This window comes from Rhineura floridana, chromosome 10 (genome assembly GCF_030035675.1).
Source record: "Rhineura floridana isolate rRhiFlo1 chromosome 10, rRhiFlo1.hap2, whole genome shotgun sequence".
In the NCBI taxonomy this organism is placed as follows: domain Eukaryota; kingdom Metazoa; phylum Chordata; class Lepidosauria; order Squamata; family Rhineuridae; genus Rhineura; species Rhineura floridana.
In genome coordinates, this window is record NC_084489.1 from 9,147,202 (window position 1) to 9,171,795 (window position 24,594).

The 24,594-nt window shown below is 42.4% G+C and overlaps 1 protein-coding gene across 4 annotated transcripts in view; it reads right to left on the reverse strand.

The window, feature by feature from the left end:
• The window catches only part of SUGCT (succinyl-CoA:glutarate-CoA transferase), a 483,400-nt gene that overhangs the window by 17,240 nt on the left and 441,566 nt on the right, over positions 1 to 24,594 (reverse strand). The window contains exon 14 of one of the 4 annotated variants that reach the window (XM_061586662.1): positions 1,770 to 1,836. The exons of the other annotated variants lie outside the window; for them this stretch is intronic. Within the exon in view, the coding sequence (XP_061442646.1) occupies positions 1,770 to 1,836 (67 nt within the window). The remainder of the gene's footprint in view (positions 1 to 1,769; positions 1,837 to 24,594) is intronic. 4 annotated transcript variants of the gene reach the window in all.

The following is a 24,594-nucleotide window of genomic DNA, read 5'->3' on the forward strand; positions in this document are numbered from 1 at the left end:
GCAGTGATGTGGAAAGTAAATCAGCAGAATCATTAAACTGTCCTGAATGCCCAACACAAGGCACAAATATTCTAGATCCCAACTCAAGTGGACAGAATGTCTGGAGAAAGAGGTCATATTCCTATAGACTACAGTGATACCTCCTCCATTACTCTCTAGCCTACTTTGATACTGCACTGAGTACACAGGTGGGCTGAGCTGGGTAAGATTGACTCCATTCTGCTGACCCACTAAGGCCTCAGTAATGCAAACCAGGTTGGCCTCCTCATCCACAATCAAATCATGGATGAAGGGGACCTTATTTAAAACCAAACAATAATAATAGCAGTATCGGCAGGCCCAAGGGCTGGCTGATAGAGCAATCACAATTCCTCTGGGTAGAGAAGGGCAGGCACATGGTACAGCCATCAACTGTGTGAGTCCTATCCCCCTCACCTGGCTCCTATCTCATCATACCTCCCCTTTCAAAGTTAACACTCGGCTGTAGTGACCAATGAAGCTTAACTCTTAATATAACAAACCCTGCATATAACTCAATTTTTTTGTTAAAAATGTAAAAGACAATAATCAGTGGGTCCTATCTTCAGCAATGACAACTTTTCTGCATTAATATTCTTCATCAGTTCAATATTAGATAATACAAGTGGGGCATGCAACAAAATGTTGCAGTATGGAACACTCCTGTTCACTGTTCCAGACATTCAGCTGTGCTTGTTATTACCCTCATTTGAAAGAAACAGATGTTACACTGGCTACTTATTAGCTACCAAGCTAAGTTCAAGGTGATGGTTTTGGTGTACAAAGCCCTGTACGGCTTGGGACCAGGATACCTGAAAGACCGTCTTACCCCTTAGATAACCAGTCAATTACTGCGCTCTGCAGGTGAGGGCCTTATCAGAAGGTCTATTCAATACAACACAGGAAGTGGACCTTTAGTGTAGTGGCAGCTACCCTTTGGAATTCCCTCCCCTTAAATGTTAGACCTCCGTGGCACAGAGTGGTAAGGCGGTAACGCAGCCGAAGCTCTGCTCACGGCCGGAGTTCGATTCCAACGGAAGGAAGTCGAATCTCCGGTAAAAGGGGTCGAGGTCCACTCAGCCTTCCATCCACCCGTGGTCAGTAAAATGAGTACCCGGCATACGCTGGAGGGTAAAGAAAGTCAGGGGAAGGAACTGGCAATCCCACCCCATATATACGGTCTGCCTAGTAAATGTCACAAGACGTCACCCTAAGAGTCGGAAACGACTCGCACTATAAGTGCGGGGACACCTTTACCTTTAAATGTTAGACAGGCACCATCTCTTTTATCTTTTTGGCACCTACTGAAGACCTTCCTCTTTCAACAAGCCTTTTTAGCAGAAACCTTATCTAAGTCTGCATCTGTGTTGGAATTGCTTTTTAATACATTAAAGCTTTATTTAAAAAGATGTTTTTAAAGCTTTTTTAAAAATGTTTTTAAATATGTTTTATTTTAATATGTTTCAAAGTCTTGTTTTTTGATATTTTAAAGTGTTTTTAGTGCTTTTGTTTGCCCCCCTGTGCTCCTATTGGTCTGCTTGTATGAGTCATCACAGTAAAGAACTTCAGGTTACAGCCACAGCTTGCACATCCCATGCTTTCCACTCCTTTCATTCTTTTCACTCTTCTCACTCATTAAAGGGGCCACCAATGGTCCCTTCCTGTTAGGTGGGGGGAGGGAGGAATTCTGAGCATGACACTGTCACACCTTGGAAGTTGTGGTATTCCATATGGAAAATACTTTTACTTACTTAGCTGTGATGATGCCATGACCTGAAGTGTGCGTCTGTTGGAATTGCTTTTTAATGTTTTTTAAACCTTTAAAAAAAAACAAAAAAACAATGTTTTTAACCTTTTGTAAAAAAAATTTCTTGAAAGCTTTTAAAAATGTTTTTAAAGATGTTTTTTTAATGTATTTTAAAGTCTGTTTTTATGATATCTTAAAGTGTTTTTACTGCTTTTGTTTGCCGCCCTGGGCTCCTGCTGGGAGCAAGGGATATAAATCAAATAATAAATAAACAGTGTCTTGGGCATTGACTCAAGAGAGAGAGAAGAGCTAGCTAGCACAAGTCTCTGGAGGTCCAGTAGAAAAGACTTCAGCGGGGCTGCATCAGGGTCTCGACAGATCCAGCAACCAGAGATTTGCTGAATCAGATACCCCTGACTTGGAATCCCCAGAGACTGAAACCCTGTGTAACATACCTGAGGGGAGACATTGTCTTTGCCCCCAAAAGATGAATGATCTTCTGAGCCTGCTTGCCACCGCAGACAATGCAGCCACCAAAAGAGAGCAGAGAGGTGTCAGGGTGCAAGCCAAACGAGGAAGGGGGCAACGCTGGGGAGGTGTAGTCAGGCCCAAGAAGTATATAAGGGCTCAGGCAACACCAAGCACTCATTTGAACAAGTTGCATGATCCCTGGGACCTGTCCAGGGTTCTGAAGGACCATGACTCTCACCACCCTTGTTCCCTGATTCCACTTCTCTACTTTTGAATAGATATGCAGTTCCTGCCCTTTGGGTCGCCTGCTCTTGCTGTCCTCCCCATTTGAATTTGAATATGGCCGACTGCTGTTAAGCAGATGGGAGAAGGAAAAAAATGTAGCTCTTACCTCTACAAAAATGTGCAAGGTTCAGAGCCACCCTTCTACCCAGCAAGCAGACAAATGTTTAATGTGAACTCACATGCCTTTACAGATTGCTGATTCTAATGCTGATTTCTCCACCAGCTGTTCTCTGCCAGATTCAATGTGCAGGTTTCATTGTAATGCACTGGCTACTCCATATAATGGGATCTTACAGGTGGAGGGCATGTTCATAATGCTTGTTCATCCACTTGCAGGAGAAAAGATCGTAAAATAAAATACTTGGGGTGGCATTCCTGGATTCAAATAACCCCCCATTTTCAGATACTGTATCAATCAAAGAATGCCAAGAATTACTTCACCTCATATATATGTACCTGTTGCAGATTAGTTTCATTTTGAAATTAATTTTTAAACCAGCTGTTATTTTTCCCTAGCAAAATGCACATTACTATTTCTTTCAGAAAAATGCTGATAGTAGGATTGGTTGCTACAATAAGCATTTAAAATCTACCCGGAATGTTCAGTTCTATTTTTGTAGAATTATACTCCTATTCTTGCAGCTTTGTCCACACTTAATGCAATATTTTAAAGTCCTTTTTTGATAAATGAGATAAGAGACGTCATGCTGTTCTTGCTTCCTGCGGCTTCTCAGATGTAGAAATGAAGTGCAATTGGGGGGTGGGGGAGAAAGCAGCTAACCAAAAAGTCAGTATAGATTAAATTTAATGTTAAGAAGTGATCATGCGAAACAATTCTCAGTGATCAAATTGCAGGGAATGGAAATGATGTAAAACAGTCTCCGCCAGACAGAGAGTGGAGCTACCTTGGGGGCCAAATTAAACATTATATTGAATGTGCTATTGGGTTTGATCTGACTCTTTTAAAAAACAAAAATAGTGAGGTGGAGTCAGGATTGGGATGCAGTGTGTGGGACTAGTTTTGTTTCCACTATAATGAAGGTTATCCGTGATGATGCTGTTGTTACTTTTGCATTATTTATTATGCTGCTGTTTTTGCAATAGTAGTAGTAGTAATAATGCATTTATGTGTCACTTTTCTACTAATCAGCAGCTCTAAGTCAACTGAAAAACCTACTCAGCGGCTTATAGTCAATAAAACTGTTTGGCTTTTCTAATACCTTTTCCAATTTTTTATTAGATTTAGCTGGAGGCTGTCATGCTTGCATAGGAAATTCTTTGGTTTAACAATTCCTCATTTGATTTAGGGGAAGGACCATAGTTCAGTGGTGGAGTATCTGCTTTGCATGCAGAAGGTCCCAGGTTCAATCCCCAGCATCTCTACTTAGGGCTGGGAATGTCCTCAGCACTACTGCCAGCCAGCGTGGAAAACACTGAGCCAGATGGCCTAGAGGCCTGACTGCCTAGTCAGGCAACTTCCTAGGCTCCTTTTATTTTTATAGTCTTACACAGCCATCCAAACCTGGTGCCCTCCAGTTGCTTTGGACTATACTGGTAGTGCTCGAGTCCAAGGCACGTGGAGGGCATCAGTTTGGGGGAGCCTGGTCTAACAGCACAATTTTACACGTCTACTCGCTTTTGAGCTCAGTAGGACTACCTCCAGGTAAGTGGGTACAGGGCTGCAGCTTTAACTGAAATGTTTTATTTTATCATTTATTTAATATTTATACCCTGCTTTTCTGTTAAAATAATACTCAAGAGCGGCATACCAAAAGAAGTACAGCAATACAACATAAACACTATAATGCTTGTCTCTGGCTGTTACTTTATTATGGTTGTTAGAGAATTTTATTAATTCGTTTTGTTTGTTTTACTGATCTGGTTCACACCAAAACCTAAGCCAAACCTTGGCGTACACTGTGCAAACGGGCTTTCTCTCAGAGAGGAGCGCTCTGCCACTTTGGTTCTCCCCAATCCTTTCTGTGGCCGTGCTAGGCTAAGTCAAGGTTTGGCTTCGAAGGTTGTCCAAACTGGGGCTTGTGGTTAAGCTCTGCAGTCTTTAATCACCAGCTGTAGCCAAGGTTTGTTCTTAATTTAATAATTTAATTTATTGGATTTCTTAGTCGCCCATCTGGCTGGCCATCCAGCCACTCTGGGCGACGTACAAAATGAACAAAATGACACAAAATGACACACCAGTACAATAGCATTAAAATCTAAAAGCGATAATGGTAACATCTAGCCCACCCCAAAGGCCTGCCTGAAGAGCCGGGTCTTCACGGCCCGGCGGAAACTCATTGTAGAGGGGGCCTGGTGGGGATCATTTGGCTACAGTTCAAGGTTAGTGCGGAGAGAGCTTAATGATGAGTCGCAGGCAGAAGCAAAGCAAAACAGACTAGGAAGGAACAAAGTGGCTGCCAGCTCCTCTCCAGGAGCCCGCACATTTGCACAGTGTCACTAAGCCAAGGTATGGCTTAATGTGTCAAGTGAACCAGCTCACTGACTATGACCTCCTTTGTGGGCCACTGCTTGGCATAAAAATGGAAATGGACTTCGTTATCATAAGAAAAGTAACAACCTTAGTTACATCTACAACAAGTGAAGCAGTCTATTTCAGGTCCATATCACTTTGGTATGTGTTCATTCCATATGGTTTCTACAAAAATCTCCCTTTTCAAAAAAAAAAAACCATGTACATAAATATGCATTTAAATATGTATTTTAAAATGTATTTAGTCACAAAATACACACTTAAAAACACATTTTGATACAATGGAAGACTTTTCTTTTTTATCCTCAAAACCAATGGTGTTTCTTACTTAATATAATTCAGAAAAGGGATGTAGGTGGTAAAATTTTGTAGTAGGGCACAAAGACTGAGGACACTCATTTGAAGCTTGTTGTTGTTGTTATGTGCCTTCAAGTCAATTACGAGTTATGTCGACCCTATGAATGAGCGACCTCCAGTAGCATTGGATACTCTGTTCATATGGTTTTTGTGGTAAGAGGTATTCAGAGGTGGTTTACCATTGCCTTCCTCTGAGTTTGGATGCATCTTAGTCTGGTGTTTCAGCCTTGACCATTCCGCCTTGGGTGCCCCTGCTAGGAGCCTAGCCTCCTGGTCTAGACTTCTGATGGCATTGCTCTCAGCTTCTTCAACAGTCTCAAACCCTCTCACCACGTTAAGGTGTGCATCCTAGAGGAGGCATTTGAAGCTAGCCAACTCAAACCAATTATTTATTATGCACTAGAAATATATATAGTTAAATGATTCGAAACAGTTATTTGATTTCTATATTGTATATAGTAGGAGAAACAATCATACTGAGCTCTCCTGAAATACTTTTGATGAAACATATTTTATGATACATGAGTGTTCATGGAATGTAGCTCAGCATATACAGTGTACTTTTTTGCAAAGTTCTGATGCACAGACAGCATACCTAGAAGATAACATTTTTAAAAATCAGAAATCAACAGAAACCAAATAAAAACCATCTGCTCATAGATTTCTGAAGACAGGTCATATTGGCAACCAAACTTTGCTGACTTATATAGTCTGTGTTTCTGTCTAATTGATATATATTTCTCAACAGTTCATTCAAAATTGTAAATTATAATTTTCTGTCTTTACATGAACTCTCAAATCCCATTTTCATTCTGTTTTGTTTTTAACAATTCAATGTGAAAAACACTTTGCAAGAACTTCGTAAGCCAGATGCTTTTGAATGAGAGGCACATTTGGAAGAATTTCAAAATAAATGCATTTGGCATAGTAACTAAAATGATGACCAGTGTGAAAACAGCAAGGAAACCCACATTATAGTTAGGGATAAAACTATATTTCAAGAGACATATTAGGCAAACCATTTCTCTGCCCTGAATGTCCTAATTTTTCCTCTCAATTGTATACTTGGAATTGGATCCAAAGGGGGGGAGATCAAAGAGTGCCTTTTCCTTATGGAAGGAAAGGCACCTAAGGTGAGCAGAACAGCATCTTCTGTGAATGAAATGGCACCTTTGTAACCAACTCTCAATCCAACCCAATACTTAAAAAATAGTTATTATCACTTTCATATATATTTAATTATGAAACCGTTATATGTACAATTAAGTCCTTTTCAAAGAAAGGCATCGCCGACTTCCCTGCACCATGCTCCATATGCTCCTGCTGTTCTGCAATTGAAACCTGTTAACCTAAGAATCATAAGGATAGCTGGTATGGACTTTTTAATGATTAGAATATTCTGTGACCCATTCTATTCAGAGACTTGCAGCCCTATCCTTTGAATGCTTACTCAGATGAAAGCCCCACTGGACTGACTGGGACTTATTTCAATGAAGTATGCATACAATACAGCCTTATTTGAACAAGTGTGATGCTGCAAATATAAAATGCTGTATTTGCACTAGTTGTCATCATCGTAAACCCACTAATGTCTGGGTCTCCAGTGGGGATTTGTGCTACCCCAAAGTGTGTTACTTGTCCATCCACCCTCTGGATCTCTTTATCCACCCTGGTCTGGGTCAATCTTAACCCACTGTAAGTGGATGAGCAGGCTGGGCCCTAATCTCCTCACGTGGGAACTCCAAACCCTCTGCACATGGAAACCCTCCATTTTTTCCTTCAAGACTGTTTTTATGCTGCTCCAGATCCTAAGTTTGCTGCTATGTTTGCTCCTGGATCTGCTGCTGGAGCATGAACTTAATCTATTCCAGGAATATTGCTGGTCCTCCCTCCATTTTAGCTCAGGTACATCTTGCTCATAGTTCCTCCTCCAGGAAACATGATTAAAATTATTATTTATTTCATTTCATTAATGAATTGCTTTCCATGAGGCATTTATGCCCTTCCTCCCAGTAGGAGGCAAACAAAAGCACTAAAAACACTTTAAAGCGTCATAAAAACAGACTTTAAAATATATTAAAATAAAACATCTTTAAAAACATTTTTTTAAAAAGCTTTAAAAACATCTCTTTAACACAGAGAAAAGGTTTAAAAACATATGAAAAAGCAATTCCAGCACAGACTCAGACTGGGATAAGGTCTCAACTTAAAAGGCTTGTTGAAAGAGGAAGGTCTTCAGTAGGCACCAAAAAGATAAGACGGATGGCACCTGTCTAATATTTAAGAGGAGGGAATTGTAGGTGCCACTAAATGAAAGGTCCATTTCCTATGTTGTGCGGAACAGACCTCCTGATAAGATGGGATCTGCAGGAGGCCCTCACCTGCAGAGCACAGTGATTGACTGGAAACATAAGGATAAAACGGTCTTTCAGGTATCCCGGTCCCAAGCTTTGTACACCAAAACTAGAACCTTGAACTTAGCCCAGCAGCTAATAGGTAGCTAGTGCAATTCTTTCAGCAGTGGTGTAACATGCTAGCGATACCCTGCTCCAATGAGCAGTCTCGCCACTGCATTTTGCATCAGCTGCAGGTTCCGGACCAACCTAAAGGGTAGCCCTACAGACAGCATTATAGTAATCCAGCCCGGAGGTTACCAGTGCATGGACAACAGTGGTCAGGCTATACCGGTCCAGAAACAGCCACAGCTATCTTACTAGCCGAAGCTGGTAAAAGGCATTCTTAGCCACTGAGGTCACCGGGGCTCCTAGTGACAAAGATGAATCCAGGAGCACCCTCACCCTAGAAACCTACTCTTTCAGAGGGCGTACGACTCCATCCAAAGCAGGCAACTGATCAATTATCTGAAGCTGAGAACCACCAACCCACAGCGCCTCTGTCTTGCTAGGATTCAGACTCAGTTTATTTGCCCTCATCCAGCGCACCACCGAGTCCAGGCAGCGTCCCAGGGCTTGCACGGCCTCTCCTGAATCAGATGTCACAGAGAAATAGAGCTGGGTATTGGCAGCGTATTACTGACACCTCACCCCAGATCTCCTGATGGCTTCATATAGATGTTAAGCAGCATGGGGGAAAAGATGGCACCCTGCGGCACCCCATAGCACAACCGTGAGGGGGCCAAAAGACAATCACCCAATGCTATTCTCTCAAAACGACCCTGGAGATAGGATTGGAACCACTGTAAAACAGTGACTCTAATACCCACATCAGCCCAGAAGGATACCATGGTCAATGGTATCAAAAGCCACTGAGAGATCAAGTAAGAATAAAAGGGTTGCACTCCCCATGTCCTTCTCCCAATAAAGGTCATCCATCAGGGCGACCAAGGCCATTTCAGCCCCATAACCAGGCCTGAACCCTGACTGGAACGGGTTAAAATAATCTGTTTCATCCAAGTGTCCTTGCAATTGCTGAACCACAACCCTCTCAATCACTTTCCCTAAGAAGGGGATATTTGCAACCGGTCAGTAGTTGTTGCAAACCAAGGAGTCCAGGGTGGGCTTTTTTGGGAGCGTTCAGATCACCACCTCTTTCAGGGCAGCTGGAACCCCTCCCTTCCACACCAATCGATGACCACACCCTGGATCCACGCGGTCAACCTCCCTCCGCAAACTTTAATAAGCCAAGAAGGGCAAGAGTCAAGAGGGCACGTTGCTGGCCGCATCATTGCAAGCACCTCGTCCACATCATCAGGCCGCATCAACTGAAGCCGTTCCCATGAAATTGCAGAAGAGTTTACACTGGACACCTCATTCGGGACTACAGTAGATGTGGATGGGACATCAAGATTGCTACGGAGGTGAGCAACTTTACCCTCAAATAATTCACAGTGGGCCTCTGAAGGGTCTGAAACTCCATTTCCTGGAGCTGATGTCAACAGACTCCTGACAATAAGGAAAAGCTCAGCTGGATGGCTACTTGAGGATGTGATGGTGACAGAGAAGTGGGCCTTCTTTGCTGCCCACACTGCCACACAGTAGGCACGGTTATGATGTTTTACTCATTCCTGATCAGCCTCACAGCACGTCTGAAAATGAAAAGCCATGCCTTGTATACCACATCTGTTCATAAATGGTATGTTTTTACCCAATGAATGTGAAGAACTAGGGATTACATTTTTCTTCTTCTCCTGCTTACTTGCTGCATTTATTTTTGCATCATCAACTACTCAATGTCAATTTTGTAACAACTTTGAAGAACCACCCCCAAATGTGCATGTATGCGCATGCGTGTGCACACACACATGCACCTTAAGTCTGGGCCACTGTCCATTCCTTGATCTTATCTGGACTAAGAGTCAAGTTCAAGCTGCTGCAATATAGTTGTTTTTTAAATTAATGTTTTAAAAATTGTGATTATAAAAAAGGTGCTGTGAGATAAGAGTCAAGCTACTGCAATTTGCAGGTAGAAATGTTGTGCATTATATTTCTTTCCAAATCTACTCTCTGGCTCTGAACTCTGGAGTTCCTTCCCACTTGCAGTAAGAACTTTTGAAACATAATAATTTCTGAAGTTTTAACATGGGAGAAGTGGACATTTTCTTTTTTTATTCTATTATTACAACTACTAGCCTGTTGCTGCATTAGGTAAGGTCAAGCTTATATAATGGCATTGCCATTAAAGCTCCTTGTGTAAGCTATGTCTCTCTCCCTCCAATCCACTCTACCGCCTTTTTGAGGAAGCATCCGTTGTTTCACAACACAGTTGACTTAATTGACACAGTCTCTCTCTCACACATGCACAATTTCCATCCCCGAATGGCAGAAGCATGCACTGCAGTACAAATAAGCATCATCATCCCCCCTCCGGCAGCAGCACTCAGGGGTTTATTTATAAGAGAAAACCAAACAAATATGCTGAGTACTGAATAGTGAATGAAGTGAGTCCGTCCTACTGCATTCAAAAAGTAGTGTCCTTCGCTGCATTACAGCAAAACGTAATTATTTTCAATTGGCATTATGGGCAGACAACCAATTCATATAGTAGTAGTAAGTAAGGAGAACCATTCATTTTTTCATGTATATGTAAAATAGCATCTAAATAAGTCAGTGTGAAACTGCTGCAGTTGACAGACTGCTCGTTGTAATTAAATGCTGCTGCTTCACTTTCAAACCTTAATGCAATGACCTTCTGCCTCTGTCCATCAGTCCAATCCACACACTCTGCAACCAAGTGTTATTTAAGGTCCTTCACAGAATACCCACACAGAGTGTCTGCTGTGCTGTGTGCGGTATCCATGATGTTGTTGCCACTTAGAAGAAAAATTTGCATAGTCTTTCATAGGTGAAAATGAAAAAAATTGCATTGCATTGAGACATCATTTTGTCCTGCGATTTAATTTGATAATGAATAATGACCAAAGTGAAAACCTAAACATTATTTAAGGACAGAAGAAATAGAGAACAGACAGACTAAGCAAAAAAAAAAATGAGTTAATGGTCATATCTGAGAATTAACAAAAAAAGGAGAAAATTGGAGGGAGGTTAATGCATTAAGAATGCATCAACTTAGAGGGCAGCCAATTATGAAGATAATAATGTAAAATTCAGGGCGGATTTTTTTTTTTTAAAAAAAAAACCTTGCTGATGATAGCTGCATCCCACTGCAAGAAATCAGTGCCTGTCCGAAAAGACAGCAAACTGTCAGACAGAGTCAAAATCCGGTACTAAGTCTGATTTAGCGTATATTCTTCCCCATTCCTAATTCAGGGTCAGTTTATTGGCCCTCATCCAGCCCACCACTGAGTCCAGGCACCAGTTCAGGGCTTGGATGGCTTCCCCTGATTCAGATGTTACTTACAAACAGAGCTGGATATCATCAGCATACTGATGACATCTTGTCCAGAATCTAGTGACCGCTCCCAATGGCTTCAGGTAGATGTTTAATAGCATTGGGGACAGGATGGTACCCTCCAGTACCTCACAGCATAACTGCCAGGGGCCTGCGAGATAATCACTTCATGTTATTCTCTGAAATTGACATTGGAGGTAGGACTAGAACCACTGTAAAACAGTGCCCCTGATACAGAGCTGGTTCAGTGGGATTACCATGATCAAAGTTATCACAAGCTTCTGAGAGATCAAGTATGAATAACAGAGTTGAATTATCCCATCCTTCTCTCAATAATCCATTCTGATACCAGTGTTATACACAGCCAAGTCTCTAAGCAGAGAGACTTCAGGAGTGCCAGCACTTACCTGGTGTTCTTTGAATGAAAGTCACTGGAGACTGTGATGTCTCTGTGATATATGATTTTATTTACACGTATATATAGACAGCATAAGATGGAAGGGCTTACACCATTAACTAATTAATTACACCATTAATTAATGGAGGAGTTCTTGCTCCTCCATTAGGTTTTGGGAGAGGAGGAGCAAAGCCATAGCTTTGGACTCAGCCCAGAAAGCAAGTCAAACCTCTTTGTCTTTCTAGTTCCACATGAGACTGGACAAAGACTGGCCCCTGGCCTACTTTTCTCCTACACCTAGGATTATGTTGTCTCCAGTCAGGTGAGGCCTGCTCTCTCCTTCTGGAAGCAAGAATTAACTTAACAAAGAGACTGGCCTGACCACTTCAGCAGTTCCTTCTACTAGAGACTCCCATTTTATAGGCTTGGAGAGGACCCAAAGATGGCATCCAAATCAATCTCCCAATCCTATAACGTGGACATGTTATTGGCCCTACCTACCTTGCCTAGTCATTCTTAACATAGCTTCACCAATTTGCGGTACCAAGTTCTGCCCATGGAAGCTTATCCTAGAACTACAATATTCAGAGCCAGTATACCTCATCTATTGCTTGAAAACTTCACCACTGTTGGAAAATGCTATATTAGATGGAGAGAAGTGACTTGTCCAAAGCTGCAAAGAGAGTAAAAGGCAGAGGAGGAGTCTAAGCCAGGGTGGGAAACCTCTGGCTCAGAGGCCTAATTTGGCTCTCCAGGCCTCCTCATTTGGCCTACAAAGCCATGTGGGCCAAGCAATGCCCACCCACATATATGATGTTAGGTGTGGCGGCAGGTAAAAACCTGACTCAACCATAAGGGGTTTTGCAGGTACCATAAATCAGCTGATCAATGGTGTTTGCAAAAGAGATCACCTGACATCATTGTGATAGGTGACTGACATTTGAGCAGCTCCATCCACCCACAAGATGCCTGGAATGCCAAACCCAATTATTACACTCCTTTGCCCCCATGTTCAGTATGCCATGCTCTGAATTGCTTCTCTCTGCTAACCCCATGCTGTCCATCCACCAACCTTCTGCATTTCCAGCAACTGAAGGAAAAACAAATTTAGGTAGCCCCAAAGAACAATACTTCACACAGTCTTCTTCAGCCACATGATTAAAAATGGTATTCACTGCCACATAGTGTCACAATAATGGTCACAATTTTAGCTTTAAAAAAAGGATTAGGTAAATTCACAGAGAATAGGTCTGCCAAAAGCTATTCCCAAGATGGGCTCAAGGTAGGCTGTCTACCTCTGAATACAGGATGTTAAGGTCAAACAACAAAGGAAGACCAATATATTCATGCCCTGCTTTGGAAACAGTTTGGATGGCACAGGAGCGGGAAGCAGAGGGGACACTTATTTCAGGGGGAATGTGGGGGAGGCAAATACATTTTTGGAAGAGAAAATTAATTAGGGGAAATGACTGGAACCAGGAGGGAAATGAATTTGAGGGATTTGGGGGAGGGCAAGTGCTTTGGAGGAATCTGGAAGGAAAACAAGTGGCCGAGGAGGTACTTGGGAGGGAAATGAGTCTCTGAAGAGAGGAAATATTTTCAGCACATGTGCAACAGAGCCATTTGTTCCATGAGCACCTAGAGAAATCTTTAATGGGTTGGACCACGGTCTAGCATTTTCTTTCCAACAGCAGACAGCCAGATGCCTATCGGAAAACCACAAGCAGGGCATAAAGGTGATGAGCCTTCCCCTGCTGCTTTCTCCTGGAAAATAAGGGCATTTGCACAGCTTGTTCTTCACCTTCCTTGCTGCAACAGCGGTTGCTACGTTAACAGGCATTCAGCGTTTGAGCAGAGGAAGCTATTGCTTTCTGAATAGCACAGATGAGCACAGCTGTGCCCCAAGCAACCAAGAAAATGCAGGAACAGGATAGGAGTTAAGTTGCCAAAGCACGCTCGCTAAGGAAGGAGGGTGCAGGAGCTTTTATAAAAGTGGACACATCAGCTCTAGATTTAAATGAAAATCAGAATAAATATGCATTCCTTTATTTGTTTATTTAAACATATTTTAACCCACTCTTCACTGCAAGTTACAATAACCTTATTTAATTATAATATCCATAAGCACCATAACATAAAGCATGAGCAATTAAACACATAACTAAAACAACTTGTTAAAACTACAGAAACATTACTTCTTACTATCTGCTATTGACAGCAATTATGCACATATTAGAGGCATATGATTCCTTTCTATGGTGGAGATAGATTCCGAGATATCCACTTGCTCACTATCTGGGGATATTTTGTAAGTTCTTCTTCTTATGGACCAACACAACTGCATTTGCTTTTTATAGATAGATTTTTTTAAAAAATAGCAGAGCCCAGACAGGCCCCTATTCCATCCTACCTAGACACCTCTGAGGTTTCACTGTTAGTTGCAAATCCATTTTCAGTGGCAAAATGCCATGTGTCAGGGCCATAGGCAGCCATTCTTAAATCTAGATTTGGAGAGTATGCTCCATAGTCCCTCAGACCACCAGCAGCAGCTAGAAGCTGATATGTGAAGAACTGTAGGAAATAAGTACTGTGCTATTGAGAAGGCATAGAGAGTAGGGCTAGGCATTATGCCCTTAAACCATGAGGAATCTGGTCTAAGGTCTAGGGTTCCTGACACCGTATCTGCTTCTAAAAGCTGCATTAAGAAACCATTTAAGAACTAATGTTTGAGGATTATGATGAGCAGCCGTAATCAAAACATGTTACTAATATTCAAGCTTGCACCTTGGTACACCAGTGAACTAAGGGCAATGAAACAGGTTGGTTGACGGCTAAAGAGCAAGTGGTGAAATATGTGCTGTGAGGCTGATCGGGCACCAGTAAAACATAACCGTGCCTACTTTGTAGTGATGACGGCGATGAAGGCCCACTTCTCTGTCTCCATTGCATCCTCAAATAGCCGTCGTATTGTCAGGCGTCGGTTGACATCAGCTCCAGGAAATGGAGTTTTAGCCCCTTCAGAGGACCACTGTGAATTGTTTGTAAGGCACTTTGAAGGTAAAGATGCTTGCCTCTGTAACAATCTTGAAGCCCCATCCACATCTACTGTAGTCCCCAGAGAAATGTCCAGTGCAGCATCTGCTGGAACCTCTTGGGATCAGTTTCAGTTGATGCAGCCTGATGAAGTGGACAAGGTGCTTGTGATGATGTGTCCTCTTGACCCTTACCCTTCTTGGCTTATTAAAATTTGCTGAGGGGGTATGACCAAATGGATCCAGGGTGAAGCCAATGCATCTTTGTGGGAAGGAGTGGTCAGCTGCCCCAAAAAGAGGTAGTGATCTGATAGCTCCTGAAAAAGGCAACCCTGGACCTATTGGTTTGTGACAAACCAGCGCCCAGTCGCAAATACCCCCTTTTTAGAGAAGGTGATTGAGAGTCGTGGCATAGCAATTGCAAGTACTCTTGGATGATACAGATTATCTTGACCCATCCCAGTCAGGGTTCAGGCTTGGTTATGGGACTGAATCGGCCTTGGTTGGCCTGATGGATGACATTTATCAGGAGAAGGGCAGGGGGAATGTGACCCTGTCAATCTTACTCATCTCTTTGTAGCTTTTGATACTATTGACCATGGTATCCTTCTGAGCTGACTTGATGAGATGGGTATTGGAGGCACTGTTTTACAGTGAATCTGATCCTACCTCTAGGGTCGTTTTCAGAGAATAGCACTGGGTGATTATCTTTTGGGCCCGTAACAGTTGTGCAATTCCAACACAGACGCAGACTGGGGCTGCTTTCACACATGGGGCTAATAGCGCTAGTTTACCAGATTAAAAAGGCAGCGCTTCGTTCCAGATTTCAAAAATCCCTTTCACACTGCAGTACCTGTTATACCGGCATTTTGTGCAACAGTCTTTCACACACAGAGCAGAGTTTTCCCCTCCCTTCATTCGGCCTCACGCAACACCGGATGAGCAGGTCTTCATCTACCTTTGGTTTGAGGCCTGTTCTTTCGGTGCGTGGGGGGGGGTTGAAAGAGGAGCGATCACGATCAGCTGAGAGGCGCGGCAGTGCAGCAGCAGAGGCTCTGGTTGAGCACAAGCAGGAGCAGCACAGGCTGAGTGAAGGCTGCATGCTGGAAGGGCTGCTGGTAAGGGCGGGAACACACTGCATGCTGGGATGGCTGTCACGTGAGCAGCAGCAGCTAGCGCAAAACTCCCGCAATCTTCCGGGTTCCCAGCCTGCTATCGGAATTTTTCTGGTATCATTTATTGCGGAAATTAGCGCGAAACTTCCACTACATTCCACCAGAATTCCGGAGCTACCCATTATGTCATGTGAAAGCTCAAATTTAATGCGCAAATTAACTGGAAATAAATCGTCAGAATAACGGAATAAAGTACAGTGTGAAAGCACCCTGGGATAGGTCTCAACTTAAAAGGCTTTCAGAGAATAGCATTGGGCGATTGTCTTTCAGCCCTCTGGCAGTTGTGCTGTGGGGCACCGCAGGGTATCATCTTGTCCCCCATGCTGTTTAACATCTATATGAAGCCCTTGGGAGTGGTCATCAGAAGATTTGGGGCAAGGCGTCAGCAGTACGCTGAAGATACCCAGCTCTGTTTCTCTGTAACATCTGACTCAGGAGAAACTGTGCAAGCCCTGGACCAGTGCCTGGAGTCAGTGGTGGGTTGGATGAGGGCCAATAAACTGAGTCTGAATCCTAGCAAGATGGTTGGTGGTTCCCGAGTTTGGATAATTGGTTAATTTTAAAAAAGATGTTTTAAAAGATGTTTTGTTTTAATGTTTTTAAAAACGTGTTGTTTTAATATGTTTTTAAAATGGAAATGGGCTGCCTTCAAGTTGATTCCGACTTATGGCAACCCTATGAACAGGGTTTTCATGGTAAGCGGTATTCAGGGGGGGTTTACCATTGCCTTCCTCTGAGGTGGAGAGGCAGTAACTGGCCCAAGGTCACCCAGTGAGCTTCATGGCTATGTGGGGATTTGAACCGTGGTCTCTCACGTCAAAGTCTTTTCTTTTTAAGATGTTTTAGTTTGTTTTTAGTGTTTTTGTCTGCTGCCCTAGGCTCCTTCTAGGAGGAAGGGCAGGATATAAATTTAATAAATAAATAAAATAAAATATTTTGTAGCTGCCTGGTTGAAAATGTCTCATTCCCGTCCATTTAATCCATTCACGCCAAGTATTGTAATGTTGATATGTTCCATTTCTTCCTTGACAATTTCTAACTTTCCCTGGTTCATGCTTCTCATGTTCCATGTTCCTATTGTGTGCGTCATACAACTCCGGACTCTCCTTTTGCATCTGTGCACATCAGCCTCTGGGCTTCCTTTCGGCTTTGACCCGGCTGCGTCATTAGTCACAGTGCTACTCATACTTGTCCTTTGCTCTTCCCCAGTAGCTTGGTGAGGGGAAAAATGGTGGGCTGGATCCAAAGTCCCATGTGTGAAGTTCCACTTGTGGAACAGTGTGCTCTTAATTCCGCCTTCTCCCTGCAGGCTTCTGAAAATCTGTGCTGGAGTTTCCAGATCAGTTTGGAAAGTGGTGCAGGGGGAATCAACAAAAACAGCCTCCCCTCTTCTGTTTGTAAAAGACTTCCTTCAGCTTAGAGGCCACCCCTACAATTAGGGAGAGTGAGACAACTGATTTGGGATGTCATGAAAGGGAAACAAATTGTTAGCTATTTAAATTAATGTATTTTTTTTCTGCCAGGGAGGGAGAGGTGTAGACGAGACATTCTGTCTACAGTGTCAAAATAACGTCACCACCCTTTGCACCTTAACTTGGAGGGTGGGGGAATGCCATTTCCTGTTCTGCCTAAGGCAGCAAAATGTCTTGGGCCCTTGTTATACTAGGTGTAGTAACTGAAAGAAAATCAGGTAGCCAAGCCTATCCCACCATACTTTCCTTAGAAAAATGTCCACACAGCACTTTGCAAAGCCTATCAATTATACATGACACTTTTAATCTGAAAAGCCAAGGAGAAAGACAATATTTTAGGTAGAAACAATCCTCATTTGTTCACTCTTCTTTGTGGCTTAAAGAGATCTTTGCAGGGTGGACCTATCGATAACGTTGGCAAACATAGTGTTCTTCATAGCATGTACTTTAATTCACATGCTTTAAAGCAAGCATGGGCAGGATCAGTTAAAAACTAGTGACCCTTGAAAAGGGTCAGAACAGTCTGAATTCAAGCTGAAAAATGCAATGCCAGTTTAATTTCTAAAGCAAGTATTTGTGTAGATGCTTTGAAGGTTGACCACACACAAAAGTAAAGGCAGATTTGGATCAAGAATTGGAAAACATTTTTTTTTTTTTTAAATGAATGGCTATTATGAGACCAGACAATTGTCACATCTATGGAATTTCTTTTCATTCTATTTAGTACATTCCTATAATAAGGAATAGAATTATGTAATTTCACTTGGATACAAGGATGTGACAATAGTGAGAATCACCTGTCCTAACAGTAATGTTCTTAACATATATTTTCTAGCTTGCTCAGTTTGTTCAATTATGCAAGGAACATTCATTTGGCTTAGCAATGGAATTCTCACATGTGCAATTTAACAAAAGAATTGCTATGTTAGGGCAGAACAATGACCCATTCCCCACAACCTTATGTCTACTGAGAGCGGCCAAACAAATGCCACAGAGAAGTTCACAAGCAGGATTTCTAAGTCCCCAAATCTAGCAGCCAAAGGAATATTGGCTTGGATTGGATCTAACACTAAACCATGGTTCAGCATTATGAGAATGATCCAAGCTTCACAGTGGGTTGTACTCTTCCTGCTTCCCCTTTCCTTCCCCAGCAGAGCCATGAGGAGATCAGCTGCTTCCGCTTTCATTTCAGATTAACTGCAGTTTAGTTCTCATACAAATATTAAACTATATTTAGTTAATTTTAACTATGGTAACTACAACCAAGCCAGATTTAATAAAACTATGGTTTGAAGTTGTTTTGTTTCCACTAAGCATAGTTGATTAATTACTCTTTATCCATATTTGGACAACCTCGCAAAAATGCAGAAATTAAAAAACAGAAGCAAATGCTTCCAAATATGCTGAAGGAGACCTCTTACCACGAAAACCCTATGAACAGAGTATCCAAAATGCAACATGAGATAGTGCTGGAAGATAAGACTCCCAAGGACAGAAGGCACTCACCGACCTACTGGGGAAGAACAACAGACAAGTATGAGTAGCGCTGTGACTAATGACGCAGCCGGGTCAAAGCCGAAAGGAAGCCCAGAGGCTGATGTGCACAGATGCAAAAGGAGAGTCTGGAGTTGTACGTCGCACACAATAGGAACATGGAATGTGAGAAGCATGAGCCAGGGAAAGTTAGAAATTGTCAAGGAAGAAATGGAACATATCAACATACAATACTTGGTGTGAGTGAATTAAAATGGACGGGAATGAGACATTTTCAATCAGGCAACTACAAAATATTTTATGCAGGAAATGAGAAATAAAGAAGAAATGGGGTTGCTTTAAGAGTGAGAAATGATGTAGCAAAAGCAATTAGGAGCTACAACGCAAGGTCTGAGCAAGTGATATCAATGAGATTAAACAGGAAACCTATTAACATAACCATCATCCAAGTCTAGGCTCCAACGGCAAATGCAGAAGAAGAGGAATTGGAGAGATTTTATGCAGAAGTACAGGAGGAAATTGATCACACACCAAAACAAGATGTTCTGATAACCATGGGGGACTGGAATGCAAAAGTAGGGAACAGAGAAGAACTGGGAATTGTAGAGATATGGGGCTTAAGAGACAGAAATGAAGCAGGAGAAAGACTTATTGAATTCTGTGAAGCCAGTCATTTGTTTGTTGCAAACACATTTTTTGAACAACTGAAAAGAAGACTGTACACATGGACATCACCAAATGGTCAATATAGGAATCAAATTGATTATAGAACTGGTAGCAGAAGATGGAGAAGTTCCATACTTTCTGCAAAAACAAGACCAGGAGCAGACTGCGGTACAGATCATGAACTGGTCATATTGAAAATCAGAGTAAAGCTAAAGAACAACAAAGCAATCGTAATGCCAAAAATAACATCCCAGAAGAATATAAGGAACAAATAAGGAACAGATTTGAGGCTTTAAACTTAGTTGACAGAGAACCAAAAGAACTATGGAGTGAAGCAGCGGCGTCACTAGTGGGAGTGTGGGGGGGATGCGGACCTCTGGTGCGCACCCTCCCAGGGGCATGGACAAGGTGGCTGGGCTTGCGTGTGCACGCACTCGAGGCCAGCCACCCCGTCCATGCCCCTGGGAGGGCACGTGCCGGAGGGGCACCCAGCCAGAGAAGGCCTGGGAATGCCGGCGCGCCTCCCTCGCCCCGCCGATGCTGCTCCCGGTCTCGCCCGCCCGCCTCCCAGGAGGAGTTGGAGCAGCCTTGCCGGGCAATGGGACGGGGCAGCTCTGGGTGTCACCCCCCTCATGGTGACACCCAGGTGCAGGCCACACCCTCTGCACCCCAGTAGTGATGCCCCTGGAGTGAAGTCAGAGACATGATCAGGGAAGAATGCAAAAAAGTCAATACCTCTAGTTAAAAAGAGAGAAAGACCTCAATGGATGACTGAAGAAATTCTTAAAATGGTTAGAGAGAAGGAAAGCAAAAGGAGATAGAAACACAGTCAACAATAGAGCGACTAGTACGTAGGGATGAATAGAACTATTACAACAGCCCAATTCCAAAAGATTAGCGCAATGAAAGGGAAATTTAAACCAAGAGTAGGGATGTTGAATAATCAACAGGGGAACACACTGACTGATCGAGATGAAATTAAAGGAAGATGGAAGCAATACACTGAAGAACTCTATAAAAGAGATGACAGGATGACAGATGCATTCATGGAGGAACTGTATGATGAAGAACCAGAAATTTTAGAATGTGAGGTGAAAGCTGCTCTTAAAATACTTGGAAGAAACAAAATCACCAGGAACAGATGGCATACCAATAGAGTTGCTACAAGCTACTGAGACTGAATCTGTCCAAAGTTTGACAAAGATTTGTCAACAAATATGGAAAACTAAACAAAGAAAGAGGATCCCAGGGGATGCAGTAATTATCCAACTATTGCCTTAATATCCCATGCAACTAAAGTAATACTCAAGATTCTACAGCAAAGGCTCTTACCATATATGGAGTGAGAAATGCCAGACGTCCAAGCTGGATTTTGAAAGGGAAGAGGCACCAGAGATCAAATTGCAAACTTACGTTGGATAATGGAACGGACCAAGGAATTTCAGAAGAAAATCACCCTGTGCTTTATAGATTACAGCAAAGCCTTTACATGTGTAGATCATGAAAAATTATGGGATGCTTTAAAAGAAATGAAGGTGCCACAGCATACAATACAATAATCTTTATTTACGGTCAAAGACCCGTACCAGAGCATAAAATACAAGGAGAAAGTAGTAAAATAAGTGCTAAAAGTCATAGTAAGTAAAATGAGCTAAACAGTCTATAGCTATCTGATAGGCCTTCAAAGCACAAGGTTAGCGCGTTTGGATTGAGCTGCATGAATGAATTTGGCCACCGATAACGTGAGGTTCCTATTTGAGCCATTCAGTAGCTGTTCCAACAGCCATTCAAGGGGGCTATTAGGAAACCGTTCTGTAAAGGGTTGGAGGAATTTAGTTCGTTCACTAAGGTATATTGGGCATACGAATAGAACATGGGTCAATGTTTCTATCTCCTCCAGTCTACAAGGGCAAAACCGTTGAGCTTGCGGAATGCCCCGGTATCTCCCTTCCAGAACTGCTGAGTTGAGGCAGTTAAATCTTGCCTTAGTATTGGAATTTGGGAATGTTTAAAAATTCTAGGTAATGTGCGTGAGAATTTGTAACAAAGCTCAGGTTATGGTAAAGTGGAGAACATACTTTGGCGGCTGCTGCAGTTGTGCTTTGCCTATCTATGTCCTTAAGTCTGGTTCCAATTATGTGTTTTGCCATTGCTGGTTCTATCTGGGACAGGTATTCCAATGAGTAACCCAGTTTCGGAAGTTTGGAGTGGAAAGCATTCATCCATTTAGAAATAAATGAATCATTCCAAATTGCAGTTAGATATCTATTTACTGGGCCATAAGATACCTTACTCCAAAATTTAAATGCATGGGACCATGCCTGGCATTCGATAGAATTTAGACCAGTTTCAAGTCTAAGGGCTGCGTTTGGAACACACCTAGGTAAGCCTAAGAGATGTCTTATAAAAACTGATAGTACCGCCTCCACAGAGGCATTAAAATCGACAATCCATATTGGGACACCAAATAAAAGTTGTGAAATTACCTTTGATATAAAAACCTGTATGGCAGCTGGGATAAACTTCCCACCTTTAGTATGATAGTAACGGAGGATACGTTTCAAAGTTGTGCGAGCCGTTGCAACCGCAGCCCGAGTGTGGGTATTCCATGAGAGGGAATGATGAAAGATTATACCTAGGTATTTATAGCTTTTGACCTGCTCAATTTTTTGGCCATTTATTGTCCACTCCGCAACAATGGGGCGGTTTGAAAAGACTAATATTTTGGTCTTTGAAAAATTTATAGTGAGCTGGTTATCCGAACAGTAATTCATAAAGACTCGAAAGATTCGTTTAAGGCCAATTTTGGAAAATGCTAGAAGAACGGCGTCATCTGCATAAAGCAGAATGGGGCATCTATACTCACCTAGTTTGGGCGAATGTAGATTAGGAGAGGTGCACCTGGGCCCTAGATCGTTTAGGAAGAGATTAAATAATAGGGGCGCCAATACACAACCCTGCCTGACTCCTTTGGTAGAGGGGATCGAGTTGGTCAAGTCCCCATTTATTCCGCATCTTATTCGCATAGAGGTCTCCTGATGGAGCTGGTATATAAGAAAGAGTAGTCTTTTATCTATGGATGTTTTAACCAGTTTATCCCATAGAATGTCTCTAGGGATAGAGTCAAATGCGGACTTTAGGTCCACAAAAGCAACATGTAAGGGTTTTCTCAACTGATTTTTATATTTTTCTGCCAAGTGGTTTAGAATTAGGCAGTGCTCCAGGACAGATCTATCTCTTCTGAATCCAGCCTGCTCACACCCCAGAATGTTCTCCTCCTCCATCCAATTACTCAGTTTGTCTTTCAAGTAGGCGGCATACAGTTTCCCTACTATAGAAAGAAGGCTAATTGGCCTGTAACTTGCTAGATCTTCTCTTGGGCCTTTTTTATATATGGGGATTACTATGGCTTTATGCCAGGCTTCAGGAGTGCTGCCAGTATTGTTAGCCAGTGTAAATAGATTGGCTAGCAGAGGGGCCCACCATTCATGATGGCTCTTCAGAAGCTCTGGGGGTAAGTTGTCGCAACCCGGGGCTTTGCCATATTTTAGATCACCTATTAGTTTTGTTATTTCACTCAAAGCAACAGGAGGCCAACTGGGTAGAGCTTGGAGATCAATATCAAAGGGTAATTTCTGGGGCCACTGAATTGGGCAATCTTGTATATCTGTGTAATATTTTTCCCAGATATATGCAGGAATATAACATGGTGCCAAATTTGTGGGCCTGATTTCACCTGATACCAAGGACCAGAATTTTTTAGAATTTTTGGTCTTTGTTGCATAAATCAAAGACTTCCATCCTTTCTGTATTTCCTGTCGCTTTTTGGAAGCTATTAGGGACTTATAATTACATTTTAGGTTATAGTATTCTGGGGGCAAAGCGCTGGAATTCACCTGTCGGTATTGATGATACAGCTGCCTTAATTACCTCTTAAGATACAAGCATTCTTTATCATACCATTTAGGAGTTCCTGTGCTTAAAGAGATTTTTAAGGCCGAGGTTTTTGGAGCTAGGATGGGATTTAAGAGTTCAATCAAGTTATCATACTCTATGAGGGCCATTTGAAGATTGTCTGTTTTCCTTATTTGTTCTTGAGTAGCCAGGGCTGTGTCAGAAGCAAGCAAGATACCAAGCTTTGAAGCTAGTTGGGGTGACCAGATGGTTCTCCTGTATGTAAAATACGCTGTGTTTGCTATTGGGTTATACACCTTAACCAATCGGCTCTTTTCTTTAAGGTGCAAGGAAAGAAGCAGCGGAAGATGACCACTATCTTGTCTTTCTTCTACTATAAATTTCACTATTTGTTGTAACAGGTGGTGAGAAGTTATCACGTAATCTATTACACTGCTGCCTCTTCCAGAAATGTATGTGTATTCTGCACATGAGTCCAGTATGTTAAGTCCGTTGAGAATAACAAGATCATGAATTCCAACTAGACGGGAAAGGCAAATACCCGAGTGGTTGATTCTGGAGTCCTTGGAGGAGCGCTCATATGTTAAGTGAAGATGTTTATTATCCTCACCCCTCCATAGGTTCGATGACTGGAGAGCATCATTGTTGGAACCAGTCCTGGCATTGAGGTCTCCCATAATGATTAGTGATGCTTTAGGATACCACAACTCCAATTCTGTGATATAAGATTCCAATTTGTCCCATAGTTGTTCTGTAGCCTCCCTACCAGAGCGAGGCGGCATATAAACGTTGATCAAAAGAAGGGATGTTTCGTGGAAATTCAATAGGGCAGCCATAGCTAGGTTGTTACATGGATGAAGATGAGTGTAATAGGTTGACAAAGAGGTGGAGGTTAATATTGCCAACCCTCCTTTTGCTCTTCCTTTCTTGTTATCCGAGGATGTAGCTGGAAGAGTAGATGAAGTATAACCATCCAGGATCAGCTCCTGGGTATTCCATGTCTCTTGAAGGAGGATTATGTCGTGGCGCTTCAAATAGTTGGAAAATTCTGCGTTGTTTTGTTTGGCTTTCCATCCTGCTATATTCCATGATAGTATGTATAATAGATGGTTTGACTGAGTTGTGTTGCTGCATGGGGAGGGGAGAGGTGAAGGTAGGTCATGTACAGGCCTGTGTATGGAAGTTGTTTTAGAGAAGGAGTGTCAGTAGCTCTCGCTGATTTTGTTAAGGGAGCCTGATACGTCCAGGAAGATAGCGCCAGATGAC